General features: G+C 40.4%; 1 protein-coding gene across 3 annotated transcripts in view; it reads left to right on the forward strand.

The window, feature by feature from the left end:
• Window positions 1-7,992: 7,992 nt before the first annotated feature.
• CNOT10 (CCR4-NOT transcription complex subunit 10) overlaps window positions 7,993-26,306 on the forward strand; it is a 32,675-nt gene continuing 14,361 nt past the window's right edge. For 2 of the 3 annotated variants that reach the window (XM_071429435.1, XM_071429436.1), the window contains exons 1-10: window positions 7,993-8,246; window positions 13,804-13,895; window positions 16,400-16,561; window positions 17,068-17,218; window positions 18,204-18,349; window positions 19,234-19,320; window positions 20,020-20,103; window positions 20,852-20,969; window positions 21,833-21,982; window positions 23,615-23,817. In XM_071429435.1, the coding sequence (XP_071285536.1) occupies window positions 8,225-8,246; window positions 13,804-13,895; window positions 16,400-16,561; window positions 17,068-17,218; window positions 18,204-18,349; window positions 19,234-19,320; window positions 20,020-20,103; window positions 20,852-20,969; window positions 21,833-21,982; window positions 23,615-23,817 (1,215 nt within the window). In that variant the 5' untranslated portion in view covers window positions 7,993-8,224. The remainder of the gene's footprint in view (window positions 8,247-13,803; window positions 13,896-16,399; window positions 16,562-17,067; window positions 17,219-18,203; window positions 18,350-19,233; window positions 19,321-20,019; window positions 20,104-20,851; window positions 20,970-21,832; window positions 21,983-23,614; window positions 23,818-26,306) is intronic. The other variant, XM_071429434.1, reaches the window with a different exon arrangement.

The following is a 26,306-nucleotide window of genomic DNA, read 5'->3' on the forward strand; positions in this document are numbered from 1 at the left end:
GGAAAAAATACTTAAAATTTACTCAAATGCCTGTGAGAGCTTAAAAAAGGAAAAATAATGAGAACATACATAAAAATTCTACTGCACACTGGTAAGGTAGAAAAACTGTACTGAACATATTTTTTGGCTTTTGCAACATCTCATATAGGCTTGATCAGCAAAATAATTTGTTTCTTTAGTGAAAAAAAATGCTTTATACTTCTCAAGAGAGAAATAATTATTTCTGAATGTCTGGAGAAATACTGAGAAAAATAACTACCATAAACAAGTCATTAGTAAGAATTTACCTTTTCAGTGCCTGGAGACATAATATAATTTCCTAATAAGCTCCAGCCTCCTAGCTGTTGCAAACCAAAGACATCCTAGAGCTTCCTACTAAGTGTGCATATCAGCTTGGGCCAGCACAGGAAGAATTCTTAAGGCTGGGCTGAAAGAACCAATGTTTCCTCAAAGCCTCTGATTCATCACAGGTACATTTGCTTTCTAGTTCTGTGTCTTAAAACTGCAATGTTGAAGGGCATAAAGTAGTGCTTGACACATTGGGCATAAACACATATATCACACAGACATCCTCCTGTTAGGAAAAAATCAATTCCTGCTTGCACTAAAAGGCACTGATGTAATCACAAAATGTTTTAGAGAGTTTTTACTCCTAACTGGGTAACACTGGAAATTTTGTCCCTCTGAAGTTATGGATTGGGTCTTAGCATACTTTTGTTGAAATAAAGGTACTCCAGTCAATTTGAGAGTTGAACTGGAAACCAAAGTCCTGTAAGTTTTGTGCTAGCCTCCTCTACAGGAAGGTAAACAACCCCGAAAGAATGGTGATATGTGAATAGTTCTCCCACAACCTCTTTGTTTGCCAAAGTAATTGTAATTGAGTAGGCAGATTTCTTCTGGATGACAGCAGAAGAGAAAAATGAAGAAGGTTGTAAAAAACCGTATTTTGTTTCTTATCCTAGGGAAGCCTTACATGGCACAATTTGGATGATGTCTGGACTTAAACCCATTACCAGAAAAAGATAATGATGCTGTTGTGAGAGCCAAATGAAGAGACAATACATAATAGCATATACAAGGAAAATCAGAGGAGATCTTGAATGAGCAAAGAGGATGTACATGATGGAGTTATTTACCAGGTACTATAATATGAAGAAAAGCAAAGCACCTCTTCTCAAAAGGGAATTACAGAAATTAATTGAGGATATTGTGGCATCATTCCTTTAAATCCCTTATGCTCCACAGTTCCCTGTTTCTCAGTGCCCCCCCCCCCTTGCTCTCAGAAGTTTTGCACCCACTTGTTCTCTTTCCACATCCCCAACATCCTGTCTAAGTTTGTCTCCTGGGCCCAGCATCCCTATCTGGCTGTGAACAAAGCTGTCACAGTGGTAAACACTGTCAGAAAGATTTCCTGTCTCCTTTTTTTGTATATGAAAGCAAGGGGTAAGAAGGGTGCAATCAAGGTGTTTTCCTGGCACTGCTACAGTGCCTGGAGGGCAAAGGCTATTCCTCCTCCCCTGCACTGCCAAGCAATCCATGTTCCAGCACCAGAGGGAAGAGCAGGATATGAAACAAGCAAAACAGTGTCACTCAGAACCTGGAGGAGTGAGAAAAGAGGGCTTCCTTCTGCCTGTAGAATTTTTATGTACATGGTGGAGACAGGTGTGAAACATATTACAGGAGACAGGTGAGAGGGGAACTTGGTGCTTCTTAGAGGTCCCATGGTCAAGGAAGTTTTGTGAGAGCATTTTTTCAGGGAGTTTCAAAATAGGTGATGATGATGATGTGCTGTACTGGGCCAATTCCCACCAGATGCAGAATAACTTCTGTGTGAGAATATACTGGAGCTGTGAGGAACCTCAGCCCCTGCAGTTTACAGCTGTCAATCTGCTCCTGCTGCTCTGAATGACTTGCTAAAGTAAGCACAGCCTCTGCTGGTTTATCACTGAGTGCTGACAGAACAACTACGTGCAATATGCAATAATTTTCCAGGAAAATATATTCCATAGCATTCTGAAAGTAAAAACACTGTATCTAAATGAGATTCACAGCAGCACGTTTTATTGACTTTGAGAGACAGATTCAGAAAAAGAGGATTACCAAGCTGAGACTAATAGCTACATTCAACATACTTACACTAGTTTACATTGTAAACAAGAATTCCACAGACCCAGCAGAAAGGGATGTGGGGGTGTTTGTTGGTTGACATCCAGATGAACATGAGCCAGCAGTGTTGCCAGGTGGCCAAGAAGGCCAGTGGCATCCTGGCCTGTAAAAGAATTAGTGTGGCCAGCAGGACCAGAGCAGTGATTGTCCCCCTGTACTCAGCACCTCAGGTTCTGTGTTTAGTCTTTGCCCCCTCACTGCAAGAAAGACATCGAAGTGCTGGAGCGTGTCCAGAGAAAGGCAACAAAGCTTATGAAGAGTCTGGAGCAGAAGTGCTATGAGGAGCAGTTGAAGAAGCTGGGAGTGTTTAGCCTGGAGAAGAGAAGGCTCAGGCAGGACCTTATTGCTCTCTACAATCCCCTGAAAGGAGGGTGTAGCCAGGTGGAGGTCAGCCTCTTCTCCCAGGCCCAGTGACAGGGCAAGAGAAAATGGCCTCAAGCTGCACCAGTGGAGGTTCAAGTTGGACATCAGGAAGTATTTTGTCACTGAAAGGGTTGTCAAGCATTGGTACAACCTGTTGCTCCTGGTGCTGGAGTCACCATCCTTGGAAGTGTTCAAGAAATGACTGGATGTGGCACTAAGTGCTATGGATTACTTACATGGTGGTGTTTGGCCACAGGTTGATCGTGAATGTCTTTTCCAACCTTAATGACTCATTCTTAATGATCATTCCATGTTTAAACATGCCTTGTTTTATTGGACAGTGCCACCTAGGGGGGTAATGGCTTTTAAACTAGAGTGGCAAAGGAGAGGGAGCTTTAATAATAACATAGAAAGAATTTCTTCTATTAAATTCTCTTTCAGAATATACTAGGCAGACAAAGTGCTGCTGAGATTTTCATACTGTGGAATCTGGCAAAAACCTGTAATTTTCACAGGTCCCTTTGGAGCTGCCCATACTCTTTTCTCTCTTCCATAGTGAGAGAAATCTCTTCTGGCAGTGATTGGGGATGCCACAAATCCCGGTTTTCTCCTCTGCTAGGCAGGTCTTGCTGGTATGATCAGTGGAGAGGTTATCTACATCTCATTACAGCTGTAAGGCTGGCTAGGAGATTGCTGTATTGCTGTTGTTTGGGTTTCCAAGGACTTGAAAGAGAGCCTTGAAAAGTTTGCTTTTTGAGGCCAAAAGCAGAGAGAAAACCCAGGTCCACTTCTACTTAATCTAGTCTGCTAAAGGAAGGTAGTGTACAAGGCAGGAATGAGATGCTGAGACTACTCTGTCTGAGAGCAGATAGGTTTTATCCTGACACTTCCCCCACTGTCCTTGAAATTACAAGTTACAGTTGGCTCCTTTGGACTTCTAACAATTTAACCTAGAAATGGACAAAAGAAACTTAGAAAAATGCCCATCTCTGTATCATGTTTATTTTCTTCAGAATTAGATTTGTTTTAAAAGCCTGAATTGTGGTAATTTCATTCCTGAAAAGACAAAATTCCAGGACAGGTAATATTTTAGGAGTGGGTATTTTTTTTCCCCATACACTTTTTTTATTCTCACAAATGGTATTTGATTTTATTCTGTATCTTCCACAGCAGATGGCGTGCCTGCCTCCCTGAGACCAGAGATCCCAAGCAGCATGCAAATGATACAAGAAACTCGTATAACATAGAAACAATAGTATAATATAAGAAACAATTATGCAAGGAACCTGCTCCTCTTTCCTTACAGGAAAGTAGTGACACTACCACAATATTTTTGAAGGAAAAATGTCAACATTTTTGATTGCATGACTGCGTGTTTGAATTGTAATAAAGGGCAGGTCTCTTTCTTTCCTTCAGTAACCTCCACACACATAAGCAACTGAGTATTAATAAGAAGAGATTTTATTTAAGTTCCTTTTAAAAATAATCCATTCTAAAAAAAAAAGTCCAGCTGATAAAAATTGCTTTGTCTGCCCCCTAGAAATGGAAAAAGAGAAATTATTTTGGAACTACAAGCCACAGACATGGCAAAAAGATGATGGAAGTTATACCAAAGCTTGTTGTAAGTACCTCTCAGGTAAACAAGTCCTGTGGTAAAATTATGGCATGATGGATTGTCTCAGGCTGCAAGATGTGGCTGGGGGTGTGTATTCTGTTGCCATCTGTTAGAGGTGGGGCAGTTATCTACTGTTAATTGGGCCACCTGTCAAAACCAGCTAGGGCAGTTTTCTTTATCTCTTCGACAACCAACCCTCCCTCCGAGAGATATCAGCTGTTAATGGGCCATTGAGTCTCACTGCATGACTGATATAATTACATCATCCCATTGGGAGATGCTCCACCCAGGGGGAGGAGCCAAGCATTCCTACCTGGATATAATCTAAGATCTGGAACACCACAAGCAGCTTTTCCCCCACTACATTCCCAGAGGAAGACCAGGTCCATCTACACCACCACTGGACTGTCAGAGGAAAACTACATCCTTTTACAGGATCACTGCTTCAGCAGAACCATACCTGTGGTTCTGGATATAATCTTGAGATTTGGAACACCACAAGCAGCCTTTGCAAGCAACCAGAACCTCCTGTGCAGGAGGGCTGCAGCCACCATTTAATGGGACTGCTACCAACACCCTGACCAACAGGGTGCCAGGTCATATTCTGACTCTGACAGTGGTTTTTTTGTACTATTGCATTTGTATTTTTAATTTTCCTAGTAAAGAAATGTTATTCCTATTCTCATATCTTTGCTTGAGAGCCCCTTAATTTAATATTATAATAATTTGGAGGGAGGGAGTTTACATTTTCCATTTCAAAGGAGGCTCTTGCCTTCCTTAGCAGGAGCCTTTTCAAGCCAAGACATGGATAAAGCAAACTCTTACTGTCCTCTAGATGTCATGATGTGGAAGAGGAGCAGCTGGATACCAGGGCTGCCACACTTGAAGCTAAATAGCTTTTGACATGATCTTTAAAGAAAAGCTACAGTACGGCATGGCAAATTCACCACAGTGCCCATCCTGATGTGACATGCTCTGGAGCAAGCAGGCTCCTGCTCAGGCATTGGGAATAAACACTGGACCAAACCTGGGAGACAGGGACATGGACACCCACAGCAGGTCCACACTGGCCATTCTGGATTCTGACTTGGTCACTCAGCATAGATTTTTGGTGACTTCCTTGTTTTGATAAAACCAGAGAGAATATGCAGTTACACTTGTAGCACAGTGCTCTTCCCTTTATAGGTTTTATTTCTTACCAAAAAACCATGGTTTTTACATATATCTGCACATAGAAATAAATAGAATGGCAAGATTAATAAATAATTACAATGTTAAATATATACACATTAGGAAGACTTGCTATTGCAACTTTACTTGCAGATACTTGCAAATACATACTGGTCTTGTCCAACAGCTTTTTCTTACAAAAGAAGATACAACAAATTCAGAGACTTGGAAAAAGATATTTAAGAATAAGGATTGTGTGATTCTTTCATATATATATGTGTCTAAAAGAAAGCCTGAAGATCAGAGTTGACTGAAGATGAATTGAAGAAGTGGTGATAAATAGTAAGTTATTAGACATAATTTGGAATATTCAGAACTTCAAGTACAAAATAGGAAGAATCATCCTGCTCTTCAAATTCCTGAAATAATCCCGTTCCTTTTCAGAATCCTTCATGTTACAGGGCCTATCTCTTTAAAAGCTGTGATTTAAAGGTGTTCAGAGCTGGTGTGTGTTAGAGTGCATTTCCTCCCCACTGTTTCCCTGTGTTAAATCTTTCCTTACCTACAAACCTGACCTCTCTGAGGGGCCTGACAGCAGAGTTAGGGAGAACATTGTCCCTGGAGGCCACTGCAAGAAGACTACTAAAAAATCCTGCTTCCACTGAATCCCTTTAGCTGTTGACTTTCCCAAGGACAGCTTTCCCCTAATGTGCAAGAGGCACACCATAGGTGCAGTGTGCATGAGACACTCTGGGCTGTCTTGAGAAGTGTTGTCTGCTGGCAGCGAGACAAAAACTGTACAAGCTGAAGTCTCTTAATCAGAACTGAGTGTATCTACACTTGCTGTCGCAAGTAGGAAAACAAGGTGATGCTTAACAGGAATAAATGAGGAAAGAGTGGGGGAAGGGGGAAATCTTGGAGAACCACATCTGGAGAAATAATAGAAGAAAGTGTTCCCATATCAACAGACAACTGTTGACTATTACTGTGGAAGCAGTGTCTGACAGGAACCCCACAGTGACACAGAAGCAGCACACAGTGCACGTTGATGATGGCCATTAAAGGTAACTGTCCCTGTGTCTATGGAGCCTGACTCCGAGGGACAGAGACACAGGGAACCTTTTGGTGCTTGAAGGGGACATTTCTGGGGTGCCTTCTAACCTCATCCTACTTCCTGTTGTAAATAACTATGAGGGTTCAAAAGAGAACCCCCTGCCTGGCTCCTCCGCACTCATCCACAGAGTCCGCGCCCAAGAGTCAGAACAGGAAGTGGCTACTGAGCCTACTAAGGTACATTGTAGCAAAGGTGAATGCTTAAATACTATGTATAGCAGATCCAAGTAATCACAGCATCCATTCACTTGGAAAAGCCCTCTGAGATCAGGAAGTCCAGCCTATGACTGAACACCAGCACGTCAACCAGGCCATGGCATTAAGTGCTATATCCAGTCTTTCCTTAAACACTTCCAGAGGCAGGAAATCTATTGCCTCCCTGAGAAATCCATTCTAATGTTTAATTGCTCTTTCCATGAAGAATGATGCCCACCCTCCCCTGGCACAGCTTGAGGCTGGTCCTGTCACAGGTTGCCCAGAAGAAGAGCCTGACCTCCCTTTCACTACACCCTTCTTTCAGGCAGTTGTAGAGAGTGATAAGGTCACTCCTGAGCCTCCTTTTCTCCAGGCTAAACAACCCTGGCTCCCTTGGCTGCTCCTCGTTATCCTCTAGACCCTTAGCCAGCTTCACTCACTTTGCTGGACCCACTCCAGCACCTTTTTGTCCTTCTGGAATTGAGGGGCCTGGAACTGGACACAAACACCTAAGGATCTTTAATATTCATGACTATGCCAGTGCCATTTATCCCATGCCTGGTAATTTAATGAGAAATATAATAACAACCATTACAAAGGCTAATTGGGGTCTTCAGCGTGATGAGGCAGTTGTCCCCCTGCCCAGGCTTTGGGTGTCCAGTGCCCAAACAGCCACTTAGGAAGGAATGTGGGATGCAGGCACTTATTGCCATTAATTAGTATGGTGAGAAGCACCCTAAAAACACTTTAGATAGTCCACACATCCTGATAATCCACACAAACTAGAGAATACATTGAATGGAAGCCTGTAGGTCACTGCTATTGCTCCAGGGGGATCACAGAATGGGTCAGGTCGGAAGGAACCACAGTGGCTAAGCTGGCCCAACCCCCCTGCTCAAGCAAGACCATCCTAGAGATACTGCACAGGATTGTGCCCAGGGGCATTTGAATATCCCCGGTGACGGAGACTCCTCACCCTCTCTGGGCAATCTGTTAAGGTGCTTGGTCACCCACACAGTAAAGTAGTTCATGTTCAGGTGAAACTTCCTACGGATGAGTTTCTGCCCGTCGCCTCTTGTCCCATTGCTTGGCACAACCGAGCAGAGCCTGACTCCATCCTCTTGGCACCCCAACTTTAGATATTTACATCCATTGATGAGAGCCGGCACGTCTGACCGGGGTAGAAAGGACAAACCCCGTTCGAGACAGCGGCCGGCAGCTGCCAGCGAGCTCCGTGCCGCGGGAGGAGCGCGCACCGCCGCACCGCAGCCCTCACACGCCAACATGGCGGCCCCGCCTCGCTCGCCTCTCCCTCCCCCCCGCCGCGTCCTGGCGTCACATCCGCGGTGCCCCAGCAACCGCCGGACGTCGCGGGTGCGCCGGGAACCCGGAAGCGGCGGGCGAATCGGGGCGGGCGGCGCAACCGGCGGGGCGGGCCCGGCGCGCGCAGGGCAGCGGCGGCAAAGTAGCGCCGGGGGGCAGCGGCCGGTTGGTGGCGGCGGCGGTCGGGCAGTGCCTGTGGCGCAGCGCGCGGAGGACTCTCGACAACTACCGGCGCTCTCGGGCTACGCGGTCCCGCACGGAGCTGCGGCCGAGGCGGAGATGGCGGCGGACAAGGCTGCGGGTGAGTGCCGGGGGAGCGGCCGCGGCCCCGCCGTGTCCGCCCCCGGCCTGCACCGCCCGGCGCGGAAGGACACGCGCCGCCGGGGGAAAGCCGCCCCTGCGGCTGTGCGCCGTGTCCTTCCGCCGAAGAGGTAGTGCCCCGCGGGCGCGGGGCCGTGTGAGGGGCCCCCGTGACACCTGCGGGTCACCGGCGGGGCCGTGTGCGCACCGGGCCATCCGTGCCCTCGGCAAGCGGCGCTGAGCTGGTGCCCCCTCCTGGCCGGGAAGGGCTCGGAGGGGAGGGCCCTATGTCCGTATGGCCGGGAGGGGGGGTTGTGTGTTTGTGTCACTTAGAGCTTAATAACCCCTACAGAAGTCGAGCTTCTGGGTTATTTTGTTAAACTGGGGCGTGCAGGAGGTACGAGGGAGGTTATAACTCTTGGTGGTGCTGCTTAATCGCTGGAGGGCAGTCTGATTCCCTCAGGGATGCTGCTTTGGTTTCAGGGGATGAGTGCGTCCTCACTGAACTCAGGTCTGAACAGACACTGCAGAGAGAAATCACCGAGGCTAAAACATAAGCCATGTTCTGGTAAACAGACAGAATAAATCTCAAATACAGTTGCTGTCTAGCACTGCTAAACTACTGCTTGTCCATCTCCTGTACAACTCCCCGTCATGCAAGAAGTCTTCATTGCAGGAAAGGTCATCCTGTCAGATGTCAGCTCTTGGGGGGATGGAGAAGAGGGTGATGTGGAGGAAAGCCTTACTTTTAGAATTGTGTAGGTCTGCTTAATAGAAGTGTAGGATATCCTGAGTTGGAAGACCAATAAAGATTAACAAATTCCAGTTCCTGGCCCTGCACAGGACATCTCTAAGAATTGCACCATGTGCCTGTGAGTGTTTTCCACACACTTGTTGGACTCTGTTGGGCTTGTGCCAGGTGGGGAACCCATTCCAGTGCTCAAACACTCTATGAATGAAGAATCTTTTCCTAATATCCAACCTAAACCTCCCTGACGCAGCTTCATGCCATTCCTTCTGGTCTTGTTTCTGGTCACCTTTTTTCCTAGTTGTTTTCATGTGGAGGGAGCATTATTTAAAATCACCTTAAGCATTTTTTCCTCTGGATACTAAATATGAAATGCTTCAGTATTTGGGAAAAAAATTACAGGGAAAATAAGTATACTGCACTGAGTGATGTTTACAAAACTTATCACATGTTTATTTATAAGAACTGTAAGTGACTGCTAAAATATTGGCATCAAGTTTTTAATACTTTTTTGTTGATGTTCTTTAAAGTGTTGAAGGAACTTTTCAGTTTTACTTTCTAAAAAGTATGTGCCAAATGAATCAAAGATGTGAGCTATGGCAAGATATTCTACATGCTGCACTTGTTCATGGCAGCGAGCTATAGGTAGCTTTCCACTGAGAAATGTTTGTTTTTTATTGCACACTACCAAAGAAGCCTATTGTAGCTATACTGGTAGTGAAGGGCTTCATACAAAAATTAAAACATAAGTCTTGGTGCCAGCTGTTATCTTGTAATGGCTGGAGAGTGGCTGGGCTTCATACCCTTCAAAATTCTTTTGGAGCAAGAGTCATGTGATAGATTCCTCCCCTTTCAAGAAAGAGATTATCCCTCTGCCTGAAGAGTTTGGAAATCAAAAATATTGCCAGAGATGCTCTGGTGTTCAACAAGATGTAATTTGCAGGGCATAGGAACAAGAGAGCTCAGGAACAGCAGTCCTTGGAGAAATGGAGAGCGGGTATGGGAAGGATAATGATTGCAGTCACTCTCAGGTGTCTTCAGGGATGTGTATGCGGGAGATGTGACTTTTGTTGCTTTTATGAAATTCTGGCAGCGAGCCTGTGAGGAGAGCAATCTTCCTTTTCAGGTGGCAGTCTCATACTTTTCCTTGTTCTCCTGCCATAGAGACAGTTTTCCTGAAGTTCTGCTGTCCACCATGATGCACCCTCTCCAGCAGGAGCAGCTTCCTGCTTGTACACAGCAAACCAGCCTCTGTGACGTAGTGTTGCTGCTGCTCAGCCCCAGGATTGATAGCTAGGAAGATAACTCCTGGCTTGATTCTTTAACTTCCAGCTCAGTGCAGCAGCTTCCTCCAGATCAAAATCTGAGCAGTTGATTTTTACATCCTTTTTGAGGTTGCCCCTTTTGCCCCTCATCATGAACCTACACAAGTTTTAGTGTTAGAGTTGATCTGTACTCATGAAAGTTGGACAAATGAAAAGTTGAGCAAACAGGTCCATATTTAAATACAAATTCCAGAGATGAATCAAGTTATCTCACTTGTGAAGTAGAGAATCTGCAGTGCTCTGGATATTTCAGCTGATAGTTGTGGCTGCTGTACAGATGGGAGCACATTGGAGATGACTGGTGTGCCGTGTGTTACCTACACCACGTGCAGTTCTGCAAGAATGCCAGAGGTCAGGGGGCCCAAGTGAGCAAGGCATGCTGTTTCTTTTGCCAGGGAACAAGTTTCCTACCTGTTTCACTTTCAAGTGCTTCAAGGAACATGGAAGTAATAGTTCTATTTGCAAGCACTGGGATAGCCATTTGCAGCCAAGAGAACAGGAGCACTCCCTCCCCGCCACCCCTGCCACTTCAGTGGAATTGGTGGGTTCTGTTCAGTACTTTGTGCCAGCTAGCTTTCAGGTGACTCCTCTTGGAGGGATCTCTGATAGCAAAGATCAGCTGAAGCAGTAGATCCCAGTCTAAACAACAATGGCAGTCTCACATTAGTCTGGAGTGGCTTTTAGGTTTTTAACAAGTTTCAGGTGTGTTTGGACAGAAAGGGTACAGAGTAGCCAAAGTGTTTTGTCACACTTTTTTCAAAGGAAGGAGCTATACTGTGAACTACATCAGCTGGATTTTTCTTTTTCTTGATAAGCTTCCAGTTCAGGTTTCACAAGCCTGCTTTGTTTACTGAGTGCTAGTAGGTGCAGTTGATTGGATTACAGAGACAGCTCTGGTTTTGCTTAAAGTAGTCCCCAGCTTCATTTTATGTTTTGGGTTTGTTTGTGTTTGTTTAATGTACCAACAAGTTTAGAGAGAGTGAAATTTGGAGACCTGTCCTGATTTTTCCTTAGGAATTAAATCAACCAAGCTATGTAAGTGTAGTTTTTATGGCAGACCTTAGACAAGTATCTCTTGATTTATCTGTCACTTCACTGAAGACATTTTACTTCAGAATTCAGACTTCCTTTGAGACGCTGGTCTTACAAACCTGCATACAAAGGCAATAATCAGTAATGTACCTGGTAGTTGATGGCTTTCTGCTAGGTAAACCTGTGTGTGAGGAATCTAATCAGATTAAGTGTTATCAGCTTCAAAAGCTTTAGAGCCTCAAGGCTCTGCACTGTGGTTACCTTTACCAGCACAATCTGACAGGCATGCTGAGCAAGTAAAACAGATAATGCCACTGTTAGCATGAAAGTTTGAGGGAAGATGCATTTGATTACTTGCTGCTGTTCTAAAGAGTAAGAGCTTTTAGTTCATCTGTATAATCACAAGGTTTAGAGCTGGAATCAGATCTATGCTATATTTAGGTTGAAGCAGAGGTACTTCCTGTTCCTTTCCTCTTTCACTGTGGAAAGCTTTTGGCACATCAGAAATGTTCTGAGCTTTTTTGTGGTTTAAATTTCTCTTTTGCCTTTCCTTTTGAAGGACAAGGCAGTGCAAATGGTGTTGATCAATGCATTATGCAGTCAGATTTCATAGCAGGTGTAGGCCCTTGAAGGTCCATCCCTCCAGAGTACTGAAATTGCTGAACCCTGAATTTTGCCCAAGTGAGAGTGGGTTACTCTTGCCAGTGTAAGATTTGTTGAGATTTTAAAATCTCTACTTTGTTGATATCTTAATGCTGGATGAAAGTCCCAACCAAATATTTACAATTCTTACTCATTTGCAGGGGGCAATATTATTATTGCAGGTGGAAGGAATCTCACCATTTCCCAGCAACAGGCACAAACTTAGTAGATTACTAAGTCTGTTTTGTTCTTACTGAGGATATTATATGATTAATCTTCTGAGGTTTGACTGCCCCTTATGACTGTCATTTGTCCAATATTTGTAAATTTTCATGGTCAGTAGTAGAAGATCCAGATATATTGGTGGTGATGGGGAATGGATTTTGCAGAGGAGCTCACAGCTAAGTGTTTTCATTTGTTCAAAGTGAACAGTGAGTGGAGTTTGCATTATATCTCTGAATTACAGGGAAGAGAAAGCAGGCATTGAGTTTACATAGCCGACATAGTCTATTAAGATAGCAAAACGTGTTTTAGAGCAGATCTTCCACTGTGAAATTCAAGAAATACTTTTCTGCAGAAGCAGAAACCATTGCTGGTTTATAAAGTCTTTGTTTCAAAAACATGAAATGATTTTTGTATGTTCTAGCACATTAATTAATGCTCCTAGAAATACTTCCTCCAGTGTGGTGGTTGTGTGGTTGTTTTATTTTTTCTCAGTAGTTTGTGTTCAGCACAAGGAAGGGCTTACTGGAGGATTTTTTTCAGCTTCTTTGACATGGAATGTGTGTACTGTGCTTTTTAATGCAACTTCACTGAATTCTTAATTACATGATGACAAAAGGATTTAGTAGACTTCTTTCTGAAAATATGCTCAATAGTGACTGCACCATAAATCATTAGGAATTCAGTGTAAAAAATTGAAGGCAATTAAAACCTTATTACGTTGCTATATAAATGCATAAAGGGGCCAGCATCATAGTTGCTACGTGTTGTTCTTGTCCTAATCTGGAAAAGGGTGTGGTAGAACTGGAGAAGATTCTGGGAAAAAATGTGAGGAAGATGGGGAGTAAACTGCTCCTGCTCACATTGGAAGAGATGTGATTGAAAGGAATATCTGTAAGATTTGGAGTGAGGCTGAAAAAGTGAGCAGGCAGCATGTGCTTGTGCCTTGCAATATAATCACCAGACAGCATTTGATGGAGTATATGGAAGAATACAGAAGTATAGAGTGGTTTTTTAAAAAATATACTAGATCTGTCAGTGATTATTAACAATGATGGTTCAAGTGCAGCCTCTTATTTGGGGAGATATTCTTCCAAAGTAGGGAGCTGTGGGGAAGTTCCAGTGTTTACTGTGGTTTTTGTTGCACCCTAGAGTATTCCTTGCTTGCTGTTTAGGAAGCACTATACAGGATTTTCTGTGGATTTTCATCTAACCCACTGTGGTACATATTTCATGATGTATGGCCTTCACTGCTGACTTTTGAGCAAAATACGACAATCCTAGTGTATGGTTGCAGCTTTAAAGAGAAATCTAAAATGTATGGGTTGTCAGTTAACTTTGGTTGTTCGTTGAGCACCATAATTTACATTTCATGGAGAGGAATTCACTAGGAGTACAGAATAACTTGATATATTGTGGTAGGAGATGTAACTTGGGATATAGGTAGTGTAGTAGGGACACTGCTACAGTTATCTAGAAAATTACTTGTGTTGGCAGGAGGACCTTGAAGACTGGAAGAAACAAAGTTTTTAAGCTGCACAGCTGTTATCACACTTGCAAGCTTTGTTGTAATCTGTTCACTTTTACAGATCAAGGTACTGAAAAACATGAAGGAGCAGGTACTTCTGGGATTACTGATCAGGAAAAGGAATTGTCGAGCAGTGCATTACAAGCTTTTCAGGTAAGACAAAGTCAGACTCTGAGACTTCTAAGTTACCACATTACTGCTAAGTGGGATTGTGTGATTGTTTTTTCTGTTTTCTTAATACAACTGCAAATGCATTAAGAGGATGTTCAAAAATAGCACTAGTTGTGTTATAAAGACAGCACATGCCTTTTCTATCTGCTGGGATGTTCAAGGATACTTGAACAAGAGCACTTTTAATTTTGATTCTCAAAACTTAGTAACCTTAAAAGCTATATGAGGCTTCTCTTCTGCATCAGCATTGGGAGTGCATGATCTCTTGGAAGAATTAATCACATCAAGCTAAAAATGGTGTGTTAGTGTTTAAAGGGACCTCATGTGTTTAAAAAACAGCATTGAAACAAATGCTTGTGTTTTAGCATCATGCTATACTATCTTCTTTCACAAAAAGTGTTGTATAATGTCCTGTCACTTTGCAATAAAACATTTTGGAATGTGTAACACCTACAGGCAGTATCTACTACTTGTTTTGTGTTTCTTGGAAGATTTTTTTTCTTCTGTGTTAAAGTTCAGGTACCAGGTCTTTCAGTTTATTTCTTTCTTTGTATTTTGCCTATTTTTATGTAGTGTGACAGGAAGTATAATTGCTTTTCCTTTCAATTATATCTCTGTCTCCAAAATGCCTTGCTTTAAATTCAGTTTTAAATTTGTGAAATAAATCAGTGAAGAATTTAAGTGTTGTCTTTTGAGATTCTTGCTTCAATGTTTCACTCAGTACTTCTATGTTTCACTCATTTTGCTACATTAAGTGCCTATGGTTGGTTCTTAACACTGTGTTGTTCCCTGATGTCTCCTTGAATGCTGTCTAGCTCAATTACTCTTTTTTCAATAACATTTTAATCAGTGGCATTTGATCCTTGCCCACATATCTAAATGTCTAAAATACTTTTGATCTGCTAATGATTTCATCTTTACTTTTATCCTGGTCCAGTGTATTTGGTTTATCTTGTCCAGTTCTTTCTTGCTTTGAGAATTCCCTGAGTTCATGGCGTGAGGTGGCAACAGATGTGAGCAGAATTAATTTGATGCCTTGTTTGCCAATTTTTTGCCATTGAGTAGCTCCAGATAGCATTGTGGGCTGCCTTGCATCCTGCTTTATCATATTACATGCCCAGTTTCAGTCTTGACAGAATTCTTATAGAATTGGGTATTATAGTCTAGATCCTATCTAGTAGAGTGGCATAAAGGACTGTTAGCTGATGAAAAACATCACCAAATAACCTGAGCATTCAAAGGTTTGAGCTTTGTAGTCCAGCCATGATTAGAAGCCTTGTTGCTGTGATCTGGAAGCTCCTACTGAAGAGAAGCTCCAAATGTGAGCACAGGAAGAGAACCACTGGATGATGAACTGTCTCAACTAAAGAGCATGCCAGCAGTTGAGCTGCAAGTTCCTGTGTTCATGCACATGATCAGAAGGCAATCCATGCTGTTGGTGCTTAGAGTTGTGAAAATGTGTCAGTGTCCTGCTATGTCTCTCTAAGTTATATAACCGTGCCTGCCTGGGAGACTGAAGGAACTGGAGTGGTTCCATGGAAAGGAGCTGTAGAATGGCAACTTTCTTGGGGAGAGCAGAAGAACCCCAGAGCTCTTCTCTGTTGTATTCTGCCCTTAATAGGAAATTATTCAGCAGTCCAGGAGAAGCTCTGTGGAACAGCACCTGAAAAGGAGGAGTAGGTGGAGGGTGGTACTCCAGAGCTTAGCTTTTGAGTGTGAACCATTGACAGAGATGGAAATGCATCTGCTTATGACCATATTGGAAGTAACTCTGATATAGAAGAAGTGAATGTGATTATTTTTGTGTAGGAAATTAGCAGTTTAAAATGAAGCATCATCTAGGCTTAATGAGTGAGGAGTTTCTCTTTCTTTCCTTGATGCCACTAAAGTCCTCCTGTGGTGAAAGAAAGGGATTTTTCCACTAGATCACACATCAGTGGAACATCATGCTTTGCTCCTAGTTTCTGTTTAGGCATTCCTAGGTGATTGAATACTTCATCCAACAGCTAAGGCTTGTAAAAATGTTTCTTAAACCTATTCTGGGAAGGTGACACTTTCTTTTTCCAATCTCTCTTGAGCTAACTTCTGTAGATTAAATTGTAAATCACTATATATTCAGATGAACTGAAGACTGAACATAAGATGTTGGGCTGGAACTTGTGTAAGCAACTGCAGCTGTTCAGTGTTCATGGAATGGGGAAAGATTATGAAAACTGAGGAAACAGAGTCTTGAAACTTATTATGATAAGAGAAATGAGAATAACACTTTTCATGGAAACATCTGTTAATAGTAATCAGCTACTTAATTTGTCCTTACACCACCAAATTATTTTTGAAGTTTGGATATGGCTTCAACATTTAGACTTGCTTCTCATCCACGTTAATCTGCATAAATAATGAAATGTGTATACACATTTAGTTCGCTTGTATTGATAAAGGCGAGACTATCTTCTAATGCATGTTTCTGGTATGTGTGCAATTTACAGGCTGGAAACTATGATGCTTGTTTACAACACCTAAATACCCTTCAAGACATAAACAAAGATGACTACAAAATAACTTTGAATACTGCTGTTGCAGAGTTCTGTAAAAGTAATCAGACTACCACGGACAATTTGAGACAAACCCTTAACCAGCTGAAAAACCAGGTAATGCAACTGTATTGACATGGTACTTGATTTTGAGTACCATTAATGATGGTGGGGTCTTTCGGTGAAGTGGGAGTAAAGCTTCTGCCCCTTGTGCCGTAGATTTAACAAAATAAGAAAGTAACATTACTTTTAAACATCTGAGTCAGTTTAATCTTGTAGGACAGTTTTTGTAGTTGTGTTTTTAACTATTGTTGAAATTGCTCTGAGAGTATAACAATAGAAGGACCTGCTATGTTCTTTCAGTAGAAAGCTCCTTAACGTGGAATAGTTTGTGAAATAATAAAAAAGTGAAAATATTACTTTACTACTCAATTGATAATTTTGTATTTCATTGTACCTTTTTTTTTGCTGTGTTAATTTATAGCAACAATGAAGTTTATTAGGTCAGTAAGTTACAATTTGCTTTTAGAGAAATTCATAGCTTTGGAGGTTTTTTTTAAAATACCTGATACTTTAAAATCATAGGTACTGAAAGTTTAATGAAATGAGTGGGGTTTTTTCAGGTTCACTCTGTTGTTGAAGAAATGGATGGTTTGGATGATGTTGAGAACAGTATGCTATACTACAATCAAGCTGTTATCCTGTACCATCTCCGTCAGTATACTGAAGCTATATCTGTCGGGGAGAAGCTGTACCAGTTCATAGAGCCTTTTGGTATGTAGGTAGAAAGAAGAATCTTGTCCATTCAAGAACTACAGAAAGACAATTCAGTCTTTTTCACTATCTGACAAGTCATTTGTAATTTGTCTAATATGGTTTTAAGAAATTCGGTAGGGTTTGAAATGAAGAATATGTTTTACTTATATCAAGGACAGCAGACGAATCTGGGGGAAGGTGCTTCAGAGAGCTTTAGCAGACAAGTGCTATGAAACTGAAATGGATTCTTTCAACTTAAATAATAATGTACAAGCTAATGAAATTATTTTAAATCTAATTTTTTTTGAGTCATCATGTGACTTCACAGGTGGGTATCTGTTTTTCAGGGCACTCATTTTTAAATACCTTTATTAGGTAATACATAATTGTATGTACTTATATCTGAATACAAAGTCTGCAACTTTTATAAGCTATGATACCTTGTGTAGTAGAATTACTATAGTTGCACGAAATAATTTCATAATCCTTGTTAAATCTTATAAGTGAGAAGGCTGAAGGATGTATGTGTGTGGGTTTCAGTAAGTTAAGTAAATGCTGCAGTGTTCCTGCTTCAGTTCCTCCCAGTTATCAATATGCATAATTGGGACTTACTCTGTGAAGTCAGCTAAACAGATGTGTTTTACAGAATCTTTGTGAGGTCTGTGGGATTCTACATCTGCATGCAGCTCTGTCTGTTTGGATGCTGCAACTTTGGTGCTAATCTACTTAAATCAGTTCTCAGAACCTATGAACATGAAATACTTGTTAAGCTGTCTTTAGTCTGTACTTTCATGCTGATGCTATTTTAATAAATTAGCTTTCTTTTCAGTGCATGTACTTAGCTGTGGGTTGGACATGGCTGGTTTTTTTTTTCTTATGTAATATATTGATTTTTCTCATAATGTTGCATAAATGGCACTTTACAGTAGTTTTTTTTCCATCCATGTTTGGAGGTATTGGTATTAGAGCTGTAAAACAAATTTTTCTTCTTTGCTTTTTGCAGAAGAGAAGTTTGCCCAGGCTGTGTGCTTCTTGCTTGTAGACTTATACCTGTTAACTTACCAAGCTGAGAAAGCCTTGCATCTGCTTGCTGTTCTGGAAAAAATGATTTCACAGGGCAACAATAACAGCAAGAATGGAAAAAATGAGGTAAGCTTAAAATCATACAAATGCTTTTAAATCTTTATCAGAAGTATGCTTTAGTTCAGTCCAAAATTAGTATCTTGATAGACTTTGGAATTATAAGACTATGTTAGATCACCTGTAACTTTAGACAGCAGCCTAAATATTTTAGTGACTGAGTTAATTGTGTACAACAGCTGTTTATTCCCTCTTTTTCACCCTTTTTTCTTACTCCAGGGACCTAAAATGTCTTTCTTCAGTCAGAGACTTGCGTTGGAAAAACAGTTGTCTCCTGGGTCAACTATTGCTTGTCTTTGACTATGACCATATGAGACCCTAAGTTTGAAAGGGAAGTCAGTGTCAGAGGAACTGAGTTGCACAGCATAGGATAGGAAATTAAGTATCTTTTTTACCCAGTATCTGAAAGTATGAGGCACACTTTCAGATGAAATCTTTCATGTGCCTTTTGGAAAAATCAGTAGAATCAGTGGTAGCTTGGAAGTGAAGAGATGGCATTTCGGTGTTTTCCTGTTGATGGAATGTCACACTTAAGATAAAATATTCTCTCTTTAAGTATATAGTAATTCTACTGAAGGAAGTATTAAAGAGGTACTCTAGAATATGCATGCCATCCTTCTAGGCAAAAGAATTCTTCTTAACTGCAGGGCAACATGGTGTAACACTAATCTTAGTACAGAATTCAGCTCTTCAAAGGCTGGTGTGGTTTGTAGGTTTTGATTGTTAAATTCAAGTTAGTTTCTGGTGGGATGTGTATATTTTGGTATTAAATACTCAAACAATATTATTATTATTAATACTATTAAATCCTTATTTTTCTTCATGTGAGTTGAATCTGTCAACTGAATTTAAAAGGTGACTAACAGTAATGCTTCCTTTTTTTTTTTTGACAGTCAGGTAATAATACCAATAAAGATTCCTCCAATCAAAAAGCTGAAAGTGGAGCGTTAATAGAAGTTGCTAAATCTAAGATACATCAGGTAAGGGTCTGCATGTTATTTATACAAGAATATTTCTTCAAGGGTTTTCTAGATCTGAGTGTCATCTCCTTCAAAACCAGTTCAGCCCAAATTATGATGCTTTCTCTCCTTGCTGTAAAACAAAAAATGAATTTATCTAAGTCTTCTTTTTTGTAAGATGCATGTACAGGAAATACTGACCTGACATCCTGCCCCCCATCACCACCATTTCAGTCCCTGACATGGCAGTCCCTTACATGGCAGTTTGCTGCATTGAAATTGTCTGTTCAACCTCCAACAGTCTAAATCAGCTGAGGTTTTATTTCACTGTACTGTTCTGATGAAAAATATGTGAAGAATCAGAGTGCTTCTCTATAAGCATTCACTTACCTTCAGTTTAGTAGGTAAATGTCTGGGTTTAAGATGTTGGATTATTTTAATTAGTTTGTCATTTTAAGTGCTCATATCTGTATTTGAATATGGAGCAGCTGTTGGCCATTGAACAAAGGGTTCATCTGCTTATTGTAAATACAAACTCTATAAATGCGGTGTTTAAAGTCTGAATAAAATTTATTTTTTGTGAAGACTTTTTGAATAGCTTTTTGCTACCTATTTTAAAAATGTATATAAAATATTCTGCAGTAAATATCTGGATACAGTTTGTCTTGCAAACCTGCAGAAATTATTGTATATTATTTAACAAATTTAATTTTTTAACAGTATAAGGTGAGAGCCTATATCCAGATGAAGTCATTAAAAGCATGCAAAAGGGAGATCAAGTCTGTTATGAATACAGCTGGGAATGTAAGTATTCTTAAGACTGTTGTTTTTCAAATCTAGATGTGTTCTGTATCTTAAAACTGAATTTGGCAATGTTCTTTACAAGAAAAGTTCTTATTGAAGGTGGATGTTTGAAATAATTCTTTATAGTCAGTTGGGTTTATAATATCTGTGCAAATGGAATTAATGTAGAATTTTCTTATTTGTGCTCTTTTCAGTTTCTAAAAAGATATGCCTTGTGGTGCCAAAATAACAGTGAAACACTATATAATAAACAGGTTCAGCATTCTTTATAATTGAAATGAAATAAGTTTTAGTTTACTATAGATGTTTTGCATATTCCAAACTTTGATGTAATTGGTAGTTTAAACCAATTTATAAAGGATTAATTCTGGGATATGTGGGCATTTTTTGGAGTTGTTTTTTTTCCTTTTTGTTGACATTTTTTGGAGGCTTATGTCTTGCTGGAAAGCAAGTTTAAAGAAAGCCTTCTGGATCATGAGGTCTGTGTTGGAAGATCCCAGCCTACAAGGAACTCTGCAGGGTGGGGAGGTGTGAGGAGGAAGGTATTAGAGGACAGGTTAGAGATCCTTTGCTCTTAGCCACTTCCATGACAGGGTTCCCTAAAATTCATGACAGAGTGCTTGAAAGTAGCATGGCCTAAACCCATTTATTTTTAAATGGCAGCAGAAGCCAGTTTGTGAAGTGATATAACACTAGCAGTAGAAATCATCAACCAAGACATAACTAACTATTGTTTTCTCCTTCACAGTCAGCTCCTTCTCTCTTTCTTAAGAGTAATTTTGAGTATTTGAGAGGCAATTACCGTAAAGCTGTCAAACTTTTAAACAGTGCCAACATTGCCGAACATCCAGGCTTCATGAAAACAGGTAAAATAAAAACCCTTTATCCTGCAGGTACTTCAGTGTCTAGTATAATAGGACTATTTGTTGATAGCAATTTTAAGGATATTATTGATTACTTAACAGTGTCAGCCCTGAAAGTCATGGATTTATAATGCTGTATGTGTTTCATCTTTCTTCTCGTACTCTCACACAACACTGTAGTGATTTTCATTGAACATTCTTCTACAGAAGGCTGGGATTGTCTGTGAAAATGGATTTATGAAGCTGTGTTATATTTGCAAGGCTCATGATTGAGTCTCTTAATAAATGAAACAAAAGGCAACTTATTAGATCTAGAATTGAGGCCTCTCAGGCAATTTTTATGCTTGAAGTTCTCTTTATTATTTAAATTTTTTTGAAAATTTTACTGTCACATAACTTTTTTGCATTAGCTTTTTTGCACAGTATACTGTTCATTTAGTAGCCTTCCTAGGCTAGGACTAAAATCATGTCTGTTTAATTTGCTAACAGTCTGATTATTTGGATTTTTAGGGTGGTTTTTTTTTCTTTTGTCTTTATTACCCATGTTAACCCTGTAAAACTTCAGTCATGAGCAAATAAGTGACAAGTTAAATTTTTTGTCCTTTATTATTTAGAAAAAACCTCTCACAGTGTTACCTGAACATATATTTAGGAAGAAGAGTGCATTTCCTGCTTGTATGGTTAAGTTGGTATAAATATATGTGTATGTCATATTGGATATAACAGTGTCACCTGTAAACATCTCACTGAAAAACATCTTTCATAGACTGCCATAATATGCTGACCCATCAGAAAATGGTTGGAGCATTTTGTGGGCATAGCAACAACTTTCACTTCCTGAAAATGGTCTTTTGTTGTTCTCTCAGGTGAATGCTTAAGGTGTATGTTCTGGAACAATCTTGGCTGCATCCACTTTGCAATGGGAAAGCACAATTTAGGAATTTTTTACTTTAAAAAAGCCTTGCAAGAAAATGATAATGCATGTGCACAGCTGGGAACGGGCAGCTCGGATCCAGGTAAGGAAAAGATTAAAACAGATGGTGGAAGAGGGGTTGGCAGGTCTCAGGAATAGAGAACAGAAGGTTTGAGTAATTATCAGCAAAATTCCCCTTCCATCTTTTTGTGGAGGGCAGGGTAAGAGGGGTGAGAATTTTGATGATAACCTGATGTAAGAATGTAGTTGCTGTTGCCAGAAATACATGATGATGATTAAATATGTCCTTTATTTTTCTGTTTTTCATGATGTACCATGGTGCTAGGACAATTACTTCTCTCTTGTTTATAAACTTTGTCCATCAGTTAGGGAGGTATGACAAAAAATAGTTTTTGTGACCTATTTTGCATAGGTTATTTATAGTTCTGCTGACAATGTGTGGAATCATCAGAGCATAAAGGATGCCTTCTCCATATTCTGAGTAACCAGGTCTCCTGGTTTCTTTGTGGAGGGGATTCACACTTTCCCTAGTTTTCCTTTTATCACCAACATATCTATAGAAGATTTTGTTGTTGCCCTTGATGTCCCTGGTCAGATTGAATCCTGTCAGGGCTTTACCTTTCCAACCTGGTCCCTGGTTGCTCAGTTTCTCTGTATTCCTCCCAGATTGCTGGTCCTTGCTTCCACCCTTTGTAGGCTTTCTATTTGTATTTGTCCAGGAGCTCCTTGTTCAGGAGGCCTCCTGGCACTTTTGCCTAACTTCTTTGTAGGGATGCATCACTCCTGAGCTTGGGAGAGGTGATCCTTGAATATTAATCAGCTTTCTTGGGCTCCTCTTCCATTCAGGGCTTTATCCCATGGTATTGTACCAATCAGACTCTCAAAGATGCCAAAGTCTACTTGCCTGAAGCCCAGTGTAGTGAGCTTGCTGTGCATACTTCTACTGTCCTAAGGATCTTTAATTCCACTATTTCATGGTCCCAACCAGCCCCTCCTTGTTGGTGAGAATGAGGTCCAGTATAGGACCTGTTCTCATTGGGTCCTTCAACATTTGGAGAAGGAAATCATAAACACACTACAGGAATCTCCTGGATTGTTAATGCCCTTCTGTGTTGTCCCAGAGCCACATTGTATTTTGCTGCTGTTGTGTTTTAAGTGTAGCAGCACCAGACCTCTCCTATCTGACTATAGAGGGCCTCATCACTCAGTCTTCATTTCATGATGAAATTATAATTGTTTTCATTTCTTGTTTCCTTTAAAAGATACTCACTATCAGGCATTTTGTTGGTTTTTTTTTCCCATTTCTCCCCTGGACTAGTGTAGCCTTAGGTATTAATGTGAAGACAGGAAGTGTTTTATGCTTGTTAACAGCAACGTGGCTTTCTTCTGGAATCTGTATTCTCTGGAATGTGTGTAGATGTGTATTCTCACAAATCTGGGATTCAGTACTATTGTATAACAGTTAGCATGTGTGATAAGGAACGTATGAGGTTAGCATTTAATGTACTTCAATCTTCATTAAGAATACAATTAATTTGTCTTTGAAATCAGTTCTGGTATTAAAGAAATTTACAGAGGGAGGCTAGTGGATTTCAGCAGTGAGAGGGGTTTTTGGTAACTTTGGGGTGTTTCTCACAGCTTCCTTCTTCCTCTTAGTTTTGTGCTGTCTTGAGCTGCACATATACATTACATATAATGTAATCCTTTGCTGCAGGTAAAAAATTTTCAGGGAGACCCATGTGTACACTACTGACTAACAAACGATACGAGTTGCTCTATAACTGTGGAATTCAGCTCTTGCATATTGGGAGGCCCTTAGCAGCCTTTGAATGCCTGATTGAGGCAGTCCAGGTCTATCACTCAAACCCTCGTCTGTGGCTGAGAATAGCAGAATGCTGTATTGCTGCCAATAAAGGGGTAAGTAGATTTGGAAAATTCTTCTAAAGAATGGCATGTGATTACAGAAAGACAGAACTAATACCTAGAGTTAAAAGCTGTGTATTTTGAAGGCCTGATGTTGTAATGTTGTAACACCTCTGTAAATCCAGATTAATTATTTCTTGTGCATATGTATTTTTATGTGTTTAATCTGGAGTTGCAACAGGTGAAGGGAACTCTTTGCGTATGGTCTTTTTCTCTTCATGCAGCCAAAGATCATCTGAAGTTTCATTGTTTTCTCACTCATTGTCCACTAGAGATTAAGTGGGGTGAGATTTTGTTGTGTGGGTAGCCTGACAGTGACAGAGGCTGAGGAAGCAGAGATCAGCCTTCTCCATCCTGAAGCTGTTGGGATCACACCTGCTGGGAAATGGAATCTCTAATTGCTAAGTCTTCACCTTCTTCTCCTGGCAAAGTTGGTGGAAACCTGCTGATGGCAGGCATATTGCATGTCCTCTGGGACATCTTGTTTTCAACCTGCTGATCCATGTATGCTTAGGATAAACCCATATGATAAAATTCAGAGGGCTGAGGACAGGAACAAAAAACTGCATCTAAATAATATGTCTGTGAAATTAAGATACAGGGAATCAAGTAGAGTGTAATTCACCCCTTAAGTGTGGGGGAGTGATGATATAATCTGTAATTGCATGATCCTATGCAGTTATTCCCACAGTATGCCCATTTCACTCCTCACACAGGATGTGTGTGATGAATTGAGCAAATAGCTATATTCACTTTATTTTCCCCCCACCCTTCAATTCTCTGTTTTTCCTCTCTGGCTGGCCTCTGTACATTTATTTACTGCACATTATCCAATTACAAAAATTAATAACTTTTCCTTTGGGAATTTGAATAGTACTCCATATTTTGGTATCTCTATTTCAGAGAACATAAGAAAGATACAACTTTATAGCAGAGGTTTGCTTGTATACCAATTTCAGAGGCAGAGCACTGAAGATTCAAGAGTATTGGGTCAAAACTGAACTGACTGTGATTCTGTATGTGCTGCTTGTTGTCAGATTGCCTGAGTTTTATAAAGAACAGCAAATGCAGGAAGAATGGCTTTCTTCATACTAATTTTGCAATTTTCTGTAGCAATCCTACTGGGTGCAAGAAATAGGTAAAGAAGACACATCTGATCATCTCTAGTGAAAAGCTGAGTATGAGAGTGGATTAGTGGTTTTGTGGCAGAAATCCAAAGCTAGGATTCCATTTATAAGGATATTGTTTAGCAGTCTGGAAAAGGGAAATACAGATCCTTATGGGTATCCCTATTTACTGCAGACTAGCCAAAGTAGTAGATTATGCCAGGTTCCTGAGACTTTCTTCCTGTATAGTTATGATGATGTGTAGTATACCAGAGCTTGAATTCATGTAAAAAGACCAGCTTGTTTCCTAAATTTGTAATCTTAAAAGAAAAAAAAAAAATTGGATGCTATTAATATTAAAGGCAAAGAGAAACTATCTTTAAATTGTTAAATTTGCAACATGACAAGTGAGGTCGTAAAGCTGATAATATGTTCAATTTGACCTTTGTAACTCAATTTGCAGCAGTATTCCTTTATATCTAAGCATGGATTCTTATTTATGCTCTGAACGCCATGCAGAAAAGCAATTTCACTGAAGCTAATTTTCACCCACTTTACTATTTTGTAAGCATAAAATATGAATGGAAGAAGGTTCCCTTTTAAACACCTGCATTTCAAACACCTTTTTTGAAATATGTGCTTCATATCCAAACTTAGTGTATGTATTTTTTATTTGGCAGTAAATGCTACCATTTCAATGTTTTTACTACTATGCTACTATGTCAGCCTATTTTTGGATTCTGATAAATTTTTGAAAAAATGACTGCTGTGAAAGTTCAGATTTAGGATAAGTTTTTTCTTAAAACTGCAACTCTTAATGACTCACTAAACTTAGCAATGTGGTTAAGATGGCTCATGGCAAAACAGCCAAACAAACCTCAGTAAACATGGTGTAGAGATAATTCTTGGGACTGACAATTAGGGTACTTTAAGTTCATTTGACCCCCAGAATGTGTCTGCATACTCAACAATCCATTAAACAAGTTAATTTAATGTATCTTTGCATATGTTGTTGTTCAGCTTTGTGCTCCCCATGGAACAGTTTGGGAGCAGCTTTTCCAAAGAGCTTTTTGAGTGCTGTGTAAGCAGGGAGAGAAGATGGCAAGCGTTACAGTGCCAAGTCTGAATGTTATGTGGCAGATCAAATTATTTCTTTTTAGATATCCTGTCAGTTCTTTTAATATGACTTGGTTCATTGTTCTTTTGCTTTCAAAACAGAGGAGAAACTAGGTCAGTAGGCTATCAGACAAGCTGTCAGAACTAATCTGTGCTTACACTGTGTGCAATAAAACCCCTCTGCAACACAAAGACAATAGAAGGTGCCTGATCCTTCATTGTACTTTAGATTTAAAACTGTATCCATTATTCTTATATTTT

Source organism: Agelaius tricolor, unplaced genomic scaffold, assembly GCF_023055355.1.
Source record: "Agelaius tricolor isolate 1412-34295 unplaced genomic scaffold, bAgeTri1.0.p SCAF_6, whole genome shotgun sequence".
NCBI classification, from domain to species: Eukaryota; Metazoa; Chordata; class Aves; order Passeriformes; family Icteridae; genus Agelaius; species Agelaius tricolor.